General features: G+C 49.9%; 3 protein-coding genes across 5 annotated transcripts in view; 2 read left to right on the plus strand and 1 right to left on the minus strand.

Moving 5' to 3' along the window:
• The window catches only part of LOC144893653 (uncharacterized), a 1,023,192-nt gene that overhangs the window by 515,203 nt on the left and 495,035 nt on the right, over positions 1 to 12,954 (plus strand). The gene's annotated exons all lie outside the window — the stretch shown is intronic.
• Positions 1 to 12,954, plus strand: part of LOC137435116 (gephyrin) — a 279,017-nt gene that overhangs the window by 40,102 nt on the left and 225,961 nt on the right. The window lies entirely within an intron of this gene.
• On the minus strand, positions 479 to 2,367 carry LOC144893569 (uncharacterized). The gene is made up of 2 exons (XM_078784056.1): positions 2,041 to 2,367; positions 479 to 1,053 (listed from the first exon to the last, which is right to left on the minus strand). Exons 1-2 carry the CDS (start codon positions 2,336 to 2,338, stop codon positions 872 to 874), a joined length of 480 nt encoding a protein of 159 aa, XP_078640182.1. The 5' UTR covers positions 2,339 to 2,367; the 3' UTR covers positions 479 to 871.

Here is a 12,954-nt window from a genome sequence, read left to right on the forward strand (position 1 = left end):
CGGCGCTCACTTACATGTCCTCACTCATCGGCGGTCTGCTGTCGAATGACAGCTTCTGCAGGTGGGAAAAAATTCACGCGTGCGCATTAGGATCGCCTACATACGTGCACCAATCAACGCCTCCCTAGGTTTTTTTTTTTACGCACGAAAAATAAAGGTCGGATACTTTTTGAACACAGTAGTATATATATATATATATCTATATATATATATATATATATATATATATATATATATATATATATATATATATATATATATATATATAGATAGATATATATAGATATATATATATATATATATATATATTGTTACAGACGTGGCTTAGATGTTATTTACCGAGCGGTTTTGGTATGACCACGTCTGCACAAGTTACCCGATTATACCCGAAGGTTGACTAATCGCGCTACGCTAGGTCAATAAAGGCAATAAAGGAAAAGGACACACGGCTGGGTTTCAAATGACACGACACCCAGGGTTCAGTTCTCAAGACCTCCGGAGGAGGTTATATTAAGGCGGAAGGTCAGATTACAGGGACGAGAGGTACAGCATAGAAAGACAAGCACTTAGACACACTCTTATATTATTCCCAACAGACGACAGATAAACGGGACAAAAGGCTGACTCACACGGGGTTTGATGGCTAGGAAAGCGGGTATCGATGGCTCAAGGTGCACTCTTGGCTCAAGGACAGGGTCGACCCGGTCCGGTCTAGAGATGCGGGGAGGTCGCAGCGCTCGGATGGCGTCTTGTCTGCTCAAGCTGGGGGCGCATCTCCACGTCACATCCGGCACGGGGCCGCGTATATCCGGCGGGGAGTGACACGCCCTCGGCTCGTTAGCTCCGCCTCGTGGAATCGGCACGTTGCTTCTCATTGGGTGCGTGCGGGGGGGTTACCGGCTCCACCCTTGACGAGGAGCTGACAAGGAGCCCCTTTGTGGTAACCCCGTGGAGCGCATGGTCTGGAGCGCGTTGTCTGGAGCGCATTGTCGATGGCGGCTAACCGAGCCGGTGGGAGGACGCACACTCCCCCCCGCGCAGCGCCGTGCCCCTCTGTTGTTGTAGACGGGGAAGAAGATGGGAGGAGGTATGGGAAAGGTCCTAAACTCACTACTGGTGCCATATAATCACATTCTGGTGCAACGAAGAGTCATAATTAATGGAAACGAGGCCTTAACTGACATAGACTAAGAATAACTAGCAAGATGTCCGAAAGTTGTCTACGTGTGATGCGGTGGACCTGGGCACGACATTTAATGGGGGAAAAAGGGGAAGGTCGGCTCTACTGATTGTTGTTTACAGACAATGGGACTAGGGAATGGGGGATTGGGGATAGTTGGGGAGTATTGGGGAAAATAGGGGAATATTTACAAGCGGATATGGAGGCCAAATTCCATATTCGCAACATTGCACCCTTCTCTACCCTCGGGGCGTCCCGACCCGATAAATTTTTACCTACTTTAGTGTGGCATGCAATGTCGTTCCCTCTACTATTAACTCTACCCTGAGTGCGACAGTTTTACAGATATTCACAAATGAGTAAATATGTCCCCCCTGCGACGTTGCACCCTTCTCCTCTCAGAAACACACCCACAGGATAACCGAATCCGGAAAGAATTCTCAAACTAAACATACAGCCGGTAGGGAGCATTATTTACACAAGACTACGCTGATATTTACACTACGATCCAGGACCTGTTTTTGGAGGAACACATGCAGATGTTATGCATAGAGAGAGCACGCATGCTAGCATCGATACACCAACCCACGAGTGCTCTGTGGCCTACGGCCTTTAATAATGTGCAGAGCACCCCTTCCAAGCATCAAGCACCACCCCATCACACAGTGAGCACCATCCGGTGCACCAATAAAGTGTCTATAAATCACCGGTGGTGTCGCAGCCGGCCGATGTTCTGCCGCTGGTCTTGCCTTCGTGTGGTGCACTTGGCCTTCTTGCCTCTTTCAAAAAATAAAGAAAGGCGCCAACCGCGTCCATTTCTATATTGTGGCCTTCAGTGGTGTCAACTGTTAGTGGTTCACCTGTTTGGCATAGGTGCCACGTTGACCCATAGGTCCTTCCACGGGTGGTGCTTGGCCGCAAAAGAGCTGCGGTCCATTGTGGGTGGCCACAAACATTGCGGTCCATATGGTGTATCGATCCAAGCAGCAAGCAGCGAAAGTGCAGGCCCACAACTGCGTAGCCAGCACCTCTCTCTCCTCTCTCTCTACCCCAAAGCCAGATCCTCGGAGGTGGGAGACAAAAGAAGCAGACAAGTGAGTAAGGTGGTAAGGGCGCAAAAGTGCACGCAATACAAGATGATGCACACTGGGGGCACATGGGAACCAGGTGAGACAGGTACGTTTCTATCGTACGCCCCCCCCCCCCACCAGGTAACCTACATGGCCCCTCCCTTACCCCTTACTGTATCCACACAACACAACACTACCCATAAACATCTACTTTACAAATCAACAAACATCCCTACTGTCTTCCCCGTTCCTCCCATAAACCAAATTCGTCTTCTCTCCCTCCTAACCAATCAAATTTGCCATTTTCAACTTTCATCAAAATTTGCCATCTCCAACTCAACATCATAATTTGCCATCACCAATTCATCATCAGTCCCTCCTAGGGAGGGAGAGATGGAATCACTCCAATGTCTCATCCACGTCGTGATGCGTCTCACAATCCACACAGCAATTTCATTTCCTGCAACAAAACAAAGAAAACACAGGTGTGGAGTCATCATCATCACCACAGGTAAGTGGCTGCGTATGGTGCGACAGGTTCATCAATCCTAACTATTTCCTAAATGACTTTAACAACTTTACACTACCCGGGGTCTTTCTCCGGCCAAACCATTGGCCCTCTTACACTATGGGTTCTAAAAACCAATTCCCATTGGCCAGACTGTGGTGCTTTTCAATTTGGGGTCTCACTCCCCCGATTCATCTCCCGGTGCCCTCGCACAATTTCTGGGCTGTGGCGTGTACCTCTCCCAGTGGGTCTACCCACCTGCACACCTCCACCACTGCAGTTGCCTCCGAGCTTACCTGCTCCTTACCCTAACCTAACTACCTGGGGAAGGCCCTCTGGCACTCTCCCCACTCGGTGCCCTCTCTGGCACTGGGCTGCCCGATCCACACCCGGGATCCTCAGGCACCCACTCACAACTACCGGCTCCCAGAGCCCACCTGCGGCCTCACCTGGCCGACATCCTCACAGTGGTGGAGTGCCCAACCAACTACACACACTAACAGGCTACACGCCCAGCCATTTCCACAACACTAATGCACCCATTCACAACACCATTCTGCAACCGCACCACAAATGCCAATATCCAACCACAATTTACCTATACCCTCTACCTAACACTTACACTACCCGCCCCGGGTACTCGTGAAAGGGGTCCACTCTTCCCCCATTCACACCTTCGCACCATGCACACCACTCCGTACCACTTACTCCAACTCTCTCCACACACCTGTACTTGCACACCTGTGCTCTCACACCTGGTGCCACCTGCACCCTTCTCTCCCCAAGCGCATTTGCGCTGATCCACAACACTCACTACTCATCCACTGCTCCACACACCTGTCCAGTTGCACACCTGTGCAATCACACCTGTTCAATTCTCACCTGTTCAATCTTCACACACACGGCATCATCTCAGCTAACTACTCCCTTCTGAAACTTGCGCTTCCCAGTCGTCCCTTTAAACTATTGCGCTCCCACGTCATTATCATCCACACTAATCTACCTGCGTCCCCACTACAGGTATCAGTCACTAACTAAACTTAACGTTACCTAATGTCATCTTCTAGGGCCCTATCAATATAACCTAACCCACCCGGGCTAGTTTCCACTGCCATCAACCCCATAAGCTATTGCTCCTTTGCCCCCACGTCTGTGAGGGATGGTGGATTTGCCATCCCACCACATCGGGGGTCTCTCACTACCAATTTTGCACATCAAATTTCAACAAATTAAAAATTTGCCAATCATCTGCCAATCACTGTACCATTACCAATCATCACTCTGCCAATCCTTTGCCAATCATCAAATTTTGTTTTTCTCTAATTTTGGGTCCAAAACACTAACCTCATCACCCAGTCGACTCACTAATACCTCTCGGTGCGCCAATCCCTGTCCAAAGCCCGGCTTCGTAAAGCCAAGCAATGGATGCTGGTTGTTTTGTGCCAGCGGCTGGATGCGTCCGGCACTCGGTGCAGGGACGGGGGCTTACCCGGGCCGAGATCCCACGCATCACCTCGGCGTGGAGCCATCCAATGTCCCGATCTCGACCTGCCGGCACGTCTCAACAAAACGTGGTCGCCATAACGACCCTTCCTATCGGGCTGCCAGCTCCGCCTAGTGGAGCCTGGACGCGGCCGTTCAAAGCGAGGCCCGGCACGCACCGAGGGCCTGCTTCGGCTAAAAGTCGCTCTAACCTCTAACCCGTGTAACGTCGATGCTTCACCTGGACGCTTACACCCCGCAGCCCGTTCCTTGCTCACACATCCAGCCGTGCCCATGCTCCTCGTACCTTTCCTTACACACCCAGGTACACCCATTCCACTCACAGCCTTGGTCACACACCTGACCACCGAGCACCTTGGCACACATTCGTTGCTCGCACACCTCACCAATACACCGCTTCGCGCCCCCTCCTCTGTCACCTCCTCTGTGACAATCACAGGTGTGCCCTCATTCGCACACCCAACCACGTGCCTCACCACCAACTCCAGCGTGCATTCCCACTCACGCTCTACCATTCCAGGTGTGCATCCTTCCATCCCAGGTGTACATCCTCGCTCACCTGTCACAACCAACTCACTCTCCTTGTCACTCTCACTACTCTCACCTCCATTCTTGACAGCGCACTCACCCTTACTCTTGACAGCGCACTCTTTCCCCATGCACCTGTCCGTCACACACCTTTCTCGCGCACACTCTCCCGTCACACCCTCTGTAACACTCACCACAGGTGTGCATTCTTCCTTGCCTTTGACAGCGCACTCTTTCCCCATGCACCTGTCCATCACACACCTTCCTCGCGCACACTCTCCCGTCACACCCTCTGTAACACTCACCACAGGTGTGCATTCTTCTTTACTTTTGACAGCGCACTCTTTCCCCATGCACCTGTCCGTCACACACCTTTCTCGCGCACACTCTCCCGTTACACCCTCTGTAACACTCACCACAGGCATGCATTCTCCCTTACTCTTGACAGCATGCGCTTTCCCCATGCACCCGTCCGTCACACACCTTTCTCGCGCACACTCTCCCGTTACATCCTCTGTAACACTCACCACACCGCGCTTCCATGTGCCCCCTCGCACACGCGCTACGACCGACTCACTCTCGCCAGCACCCTCACTCCTTGGCACGCACTTTTTCCTCACACACCCCAGAGTCGGACTTTCTCGCACACCTCCTTTTTCGCACACCAGACCTGTCGCACACTTCACCAACGGCCTCTCACGAACACCCGGGTCTATCTCGACCCCCAAGCTTATTAAATCCCCTGGCGCATCATACGCACGACCATATTGGTCACCACTTACACCGGGTCCTCTTCCTCTTCGCTTCTCCTCCATCACCTGCGAATCCCTCATCCGGTTAATGAGCACATCATCACGATCCAAACACAGACTTTGGACCAATTCTTTTATCTCCTCTTTTATCTCCTTCTTATCCTCTCTCCGTCGCTTCTTAATTTCGCTCACCCCTTCTTCCACTTCTTCTAATTTCTGCTTCACCTCCTTCATTCCCCGGTACGTCTCCTCAAGCTCGTCCTCCAAGGCTACCTTGACCGTTTCCATGTGCATCCTCACCTGCCGGTCCTTCGTCTCCATTACCTCTACCACCTCGTCCAACCTCGTTGTCAGTCCCTCTCGTACCATCTGACATTCCCTCTTCGTCGCTACCAAGTCATTTTTTAGGTCATTTTGTGTCGCTTTTAAACCTCCTATTACCGCTGTGTTCTTCTTTACCTGGTCCGTTAGTTCTTTTTGTCCCTCCGTCAGCTGTTCCACCTCCTGCGTCAGGACCTCTATGCCCCCTTGTAACTTTACAGTCCCCTTTCTCACCTCCTTCTCCATGTGCTCCTTACAGTGCCTCACCTCCTCGCGCACTCCTCCGACCTCCTCACTCACTCCTCTTCTGATCTCCTCTCCCATCACTTGCATCTCCTGCCCAGATGCCACCCTCATCTGCTCCATTTCCTCCCTGTGAGCATCCAGTTTGGTTTCTACCCCCATTCTGACCCCCTCTATCTGCTGCCCCATTTGGTTAACTTCCCTTTCCGCTTGGTCCCTCATGTCCCTCAATTTGCCTTCCATTCTGTTTTCTAACCCCTCTAACCCAGTTTTCACTCCCTCTATCTGATTCTCCTGGGCAGCCATTCTATTTTCTACCCCCTCTAACCCAGTTTTCACTCCCTCTATCTGATTCTCCTGGGCAGCCATTCTATTTTCTACCCCCTCTAACCCCTTTTGCATCCCTTCCATTTGATTCTCTTGAGCGGCCATTCTGTTTTCTACCCCCATTAACCCATTTCTCACCTCTTTTATCCCATTGTCTAACCCCTCAAAATTTTTGTCTACCTTCTCACCAGTACCCCTCGCTTCGTCCCTCATTACCCCCATTTCGTTTCCCATTTGTCCCATACTGCTTTTCAAACCTCTAATTTGGTCTCCCAATTGCTCACCCATTTGTTCCATAAGGGCCCTCATTTGCAACATAAAAAGGTTCGGATCCAGCAGGGGCGCTGCCACGGTCGCGGGCGCGGTGATCAGCGAGGCGCCATTTTGCGCTCCCGCAATGTCGGGCACAACGACGCTATTTTGTGCGTCTGCTACCCTCGCTGCTTCGCTCTCCTCCTGTCCCTCATGTCCCTCAATTTGGTCCTGGACCGACCCTGCCTCACTCTCCCCTAGCGGACCCCAGCTGTCTTGGTCTGCCATAGCGCGACTTTCAAAATTCGGGTTTTTATACAACAAAACAAATTTCGGCCGTTATAATTTCGTCGAGCGCAGTAAACGCGCTCTGAATCGATTCTCCCTCCCTGGTTTGGGCCTAACAGCGCGCGGGAAACGCGCTCCGAATCGATTCTAATTGTTACAAATTTGGGCCTAATAAATTTAGTCCCGGGTTCGAATTCCACTCCTCGACACCAATTGTTACAGACGTGGCTTAGATGTTATTTACCGAGCGGTTTTGGTATGACCACGTCTGCACAAGTTACCCGATTATACCCGAAGGTTGACTAATCGCGCTACGCTAGGTCAATAAAGGCAATAAAGGAAAAGGACACACGGCTGGGTTTCAAATGACACGACACCCAGGGTTCAGTTCTCAAGACCTCCGGAGGAGGTTATATTAAGGCGGAAGGTCAGATTACAGGGACGAGAGGTACAGCATAGAAAGACAAGCACTTAGACACACTCTTATATTATTCCCAACAGACGACAGATAAACGGGACAAAAGGCTGACTCACACGGGGTTTGATGGCTAGGAAAGCGGGTATCGATGGCTCAAGGTGCACTCTTGGCTCAAGGACAGGATCGACCCGGTCCGGTCTAGAGATGCGGGGAGGTCGCAGCGCTCGGATGGCGTCTTGTCTGCTCAAGCTGGGGGCGCATCTCCACGTCACATCCGGCGCGGGGCCGCGTATATCCGGCGGGGAGTGACACGCCCTCGGCTCGTTAGCTCCGCCTCGTGGAATCGGCACGTTGCTTCTCATTGGGTGCGTGCGGGGGGGTTACCGGCTCCGCCCTTGACGAGGAGCTGACAAGGAGCCCCTTTGTGGTAACCCCGTGGAGCGCATGGTCTGGAGCGCGTTGTCTGGAGCGCATTGTCGATGGCGGCTAACCGAGCCGGTGGGAGGACGCACACTCCCCCCCGCGCAGCGCCGTGCCCCTCTGTTGTTGTAGACGGGGAAGAAGATGGGAGGAGGTATGGGAAAGGTCCTAAACTCACTACTGGTGCCATATAATCACATTCTGGTGCAACGAAGAGTCATAATTAATGGAAACGAGGCCTTAACTGACATAGACTAAGAATAACTAGCAAGATGTCCGAAAGTTGTCTACGTGTGATGCGGTGGACCTGGGCACGACATTTAATGGGGGAAAAAGGGGAAGGTCGGCTCTACTGATTGTTGTTTACAGACAATGGGACTAGGGAATGGGGGATTGGGGATAGTTGGGGAGTATTGGGGAAAATAGGGGAATATTTACAAGCGGATATGGAGGCCAAATTCCATATTCGCAACAATATATATATATATATATATATATATATATATATATATATATATATATATATATATATATATATATATATATATATATATATATATATATATATATATATATATATTCTCCATATTCTATTCTCCATATTCTATTCTCCATATTCTATTCTCCATATATATATATATATTGTTGCGGATCTCAGCGCCGGCCTTTCCCCTTTACCAAGGGGGGATTAGTCCCCTTGTCTTTTACTAGCCGACGGGACCCGGGACCTATGACGTCACTCCTGGACAGCGCGAAGTAGGGTCGTAGGACTAATCACTAATACCTAAGTACTCGCGCCGCCCAGAAACGAGGAAATAAGCCTTGGCCGAATCACGGGTGTTGGTGGAAACGTCGAGCGGTAGCGAACCCGTGACACGAGCCGTTATCAAGGACTAAACCCGATCCAAGCAGTCCGTAATCGTGCCATGCTTACCCAATGGAGGAAATCACTGAAATGGTCGAATTTGGAAAGAAAAGGAATAACAGATTTATTTACACTTTGTACAATAAGAAGAAGAAGAAGAAGAAGAAGAAGAATACACAGTGCAGTCTTAAACAGTCTTAACTTATCCCAAGACAAACGGGCCCGTCACACTCAGACACACTCACACGGGGTTGCAGACGAACAGGTTGATGGGTCAGGGATGGCGTCCAGGCAGCTCGCTCTCCGGTCCCCAACTCGCACCGCGAAGTAGATGAACAGACGGCAGGAGCTCTCCCCGTGTCGTTTGGCATGCACGGGATTATTACAGGGCGAACGGTAGGGCTGGCTTTGGCAGTTACACTCACGGGGCTGCGTATGTAATAAACGGACAGTTCAATACGCGCTTCTCAATGCGCTGCTCAATCAATGCCTCAAAACTGTCGTGTGCACGCCGGTCTTCCCAATGCAGTTCTCACACGAGTGCTCCGGATCAGTTCTCTCCCAACTCGTAACTCAACTCTGAACTGTGCATCCCTTCTCATCTCTCAACTTGCATGCGAGTCCTTCTCATAAGTCCTCTTCCAGCCAGTCCTGTTCAAGGGCTTTGTGCGCTGGCTTATATAGCCTTGCCCTGCGAACCCTCTGGAACTTCCTTGGCACATCTTGCCACGCCCTATCACACCATGCCCTCTGAGCCCTGGTTGGCTGTTGCTCTTAGCGTCACCGCCTCTAACGTGCTGCTTGGCGCGGCCACACCTCGACCCTCGTGCTCCTCCCTCTTTTCAGGCCTACCTCGTGTCACTTGGCTAGTTCGAACAAAGGGCAGCTAATGCTGCTGGCAGCCAAAGCGTAGCAAACTTGAGGGATGCCAAATGGGGCGCGGGATAAAGTTTGCCCATGATGTAATTGGAGGGTGGTCGCAAAATGAAAAGGACCTCAGCTCATTTCTTCACACAACGCAGATATCACTAGGGAAATGGCCTACTCTTACACATACTATGACATAACTAATTCTAATGGGCCTACGTGTTGCTTGTGGACTAACTATGGGGGGCAAACCTTTAACCTTTAATGATGTTATATGTACAATCTCAAAACCTCAACTATATATATATATATATATATATACATATATATATATATATATACATATATATATATATACATATATATATATATATATATATATATATATATATATATATATATATATATATATATATATATACAGTATATATATATATATATGTATATATATATATATATATATATATATATATATATATATATATATATATATATATATATATTGTTGTGGATATGAGAATGTTTTTTTAATTTATTGTTGTGTAATGAATTGTGGTAAAATGTCACCCTCCTTCCTGCAATTGTTGTTGTATAAAGATCAAAGGGCGTTCCCGTAGCTAATTCCATAAAGCATACACGAAGGACACCACATATCCCTGTTCAGTAGTTATATCCTTATTATGTGTATTAGGGTAAGGCCTTGTCTTCCATTAACTTAATACTCCATTGCACTGAATTACATAAGATAGATCCCCTTTCAATTCCCTGAAAGCCTCCATTACCAACTGCATTCCCCTTTTTGCATACTTTTCCGATTGAATTGGGCGGTTTGCTGCAATTGCCGCCATTGACCATGTGCTCGGGTCGGGGAAGAAAGGCGTGTCTCCACCTCGTCATAGAGGGGAGGAGTGAACCAGCCCTGGCCGACCAACCCAGAACGAGGGGTTTGGCTGGGGAAGGCGGAGAGAGAACGCTTGGGGGAGGTTCGAAGAGGATGAAGGGTGGGGCTGATATAACCCGCGGAAGACGCCCCCACCTCAGACGAGTCCTGGCAAAGCACGCGACGTCCCCAGAGCGGCACGAGCAGACGATAGAGACGGCAGACGAGTCGGGACGAGCCCTCGGAGAAAGAAGGGAGACGCGTCCTGAGGTGAGCCAGAGAAGCAGTTTTGGCTCCACCAGCAGTTTTGGCTCCACCAGCAGCTTTGGCTCCACAAGCAGCGTTGACTCCACCAGGCAGTTTCAACCCGTTACCCCGCGGGAACCAGATTGCGGTGGCATCGGTGGCCGTCGAGGTCCAGCCCGACGTCCCGTGCGGGATCAAACCCGAACCATCTGCCCCAGCTGAACCTTCCCATTCCTCCTTCCAGCATTCATTCCTGCCATTCCATCCTTCTTGTGTACATGAGTTTGTTTTGTTTGTCTTGTCCCAGGGAATAAGTTAAGCTTGTATAGTTAAGCTAGTATTTTCACTGTGTCACCTGCTTTTTCCATTTTCCCTGTATATAACCTTGACTGCTCCTTTTGCTTTAGTGTGTGTAAATAATAAATCCTGTTATTCTTCTGTACGTCTTCTTCTTCCTCTTTACATTCGGTCACTTTAGAGGTTTCCATATTGAATATCTGTGGCGCGATTTTGGTCAACGTCCAGGAATCGGGTTAGTCGGGGTAACTGTTAGGGCCGCGGCGCCATCCGCTCGGCAAAACAACATCCTATCCGCGGTCCGTAACAATTGGTGTCTGGGAGTGAGATTCGGGTCCTGAACCAAAGTTTTTATCACATAAAAAAAGTTTGGTCAAAATTTGGAGCGGCCGAAATTTTGTTATAACATCCCAAATTTAATCGTGCCATGGCTGGTCAAGGTGATCGGATGCAGGTGGGGGAAATAGAAGAGGGGTTAGGGGTAACCCAGGATCAGAGGGGAGAAATGGAGGAGAGAAATAAGGAGGTGGTTGAGGGAGTATCAGGCGCACAAAATGGCGCCCTCGCGCATGTGTTTGAAGAGGCACAAAATGGCGGCGCTTCGCACGTGGTTGGGGCAGCTGCGCCCGCGGCGCCGGTGAATTTGGACCTCTTTATGATACAAATAAGGGCGCTCATGGTCCAGACGAGTGGAGACCTGAGGAATGACTTGGGAAACCAAATTGGAGGATTGGAAAACAGAATGGGGGAGCGGCTAGAAGCTAAATTTGAGGGGTTAGACAACAATTGAAAGGGGTTGGACAATAAATTTGAGGGGTTAGACAACAATTTAAAGGGGTTGGACAATAAATTTGAAGGGTTAGACAATGGGATAAAAGAGGTGAAGAAGGGGTTAATGGGGTTGGAAAATACAATGGACGACAAATTGCGGGAAGTAGGGGAGCAATCCGCCTGGGAAATCAAACGGATGGGGAACCAGATAGAGGAGGTGAAAATCGGGTTGGAAGGTAAATTGGATGCTCAGAGGGATGAATTGGGACAGATGAGGGCGGCATCCACAAAAGAGATGGAGGAGATGAAGGAGGAAATACGACGAGGTGTAAGCGAGGAGGTCTCGGGGGTACGCGAGGAGGTAAAGCGAGGTGAGAAGCGTATGGAGAAAGAGGTGAGGAATAATACGGCTAGGTTACAGGGGGGCATAGAGGGTCTGACGAGGGGAGTAGAACAGCTGACAGTGGGACAAAAGGAACTCGTGGACCAAGTGGAAAAGAACACTGCAATAATCGGGGGGTTAAAAGCGACACAAAAAGACATCAAGGACGACTTGATAGCAACGAAGAGGCAATGTCAGATGGTACGTGAGGGACTGACAACGAGGTTGGACAAGGTGACAGAAGTAATGGAGACAAAGGACCGGGAGGTGAGGACGCACATAGAAACGGTTAAGGTAGCCTTAGAGGACGAAATTGAGGAGACGCACCGGGAAATAAAAGAGGTGAAGCAAAAATTAGAGGAGGTGGAAGAAGGGGTGATTGAAATTAAGAAAAGACGGAGGGAAACTAAGAGGGAGATAAAGGAGGAGGTGATGGAATATGTACAAGGTCGGTGCTCAAATCGTGATGGTGTGCTCGCTAACCAAATAAAGAGTTTGCAGGTGGCGAAGGAGGTGCGGAGACGAGGTGCCAAGGTGAGTGGCGATATACGTGGAAATGTATATGATGTGAGGGGAGCTTCAGTCGGCTTGGGGGTTGATTTGGATCCGAGTGTTTGTGAGAGGCCGTTGGTGAAGTGTGCGACAGGTACGGAGTGCGAAGGAGGAGGTCTGCGAGAATGTCCGACTCTGGGGTGTGTGAGGAAAGAGTGCGCTGTCAAGAGTAAAGGAGAATGCACACCTGTGGTGAGTGTTACGGAGGGTGTAACGGGAGAGTGTGCACAAGAGGATGCACGAGAAAGGTGTGTAATGGACGGGTGCATAAGGAAAGAGTGCGC

This window comes from Myxine glutinosa, chromosome 9 (assembly GCF_964187855.1).
Source record: "Myxine glutinosa chromosome 9, kmMyxGlut1.1, whole genome shotgun sequence".
Classification (NCBI taxonomy): Eukaryota; Metazoa; Chordata; class Myxini; order Myxiniformes; family Myxinidae; genus Myxine; species Myxine glutinosa.

Bases quoted from the DNA above. Each gene is read 5' to 3' on its own strand.
- LOC144893569 (XM_078784056.1), bottom strand. From the start codon at position 2,338: ATGTGCCCCCAGTGTGCATCATCTTGTATTGCGTGCACTTTTGCGCCC. The intron at 1,054-2,040 runs GTGAACCACTAA...CTACAACAACAG, and splicing joins GTGGCACCTATGCCAAACAG to AGGGGCACGGCGCTGCGCGG.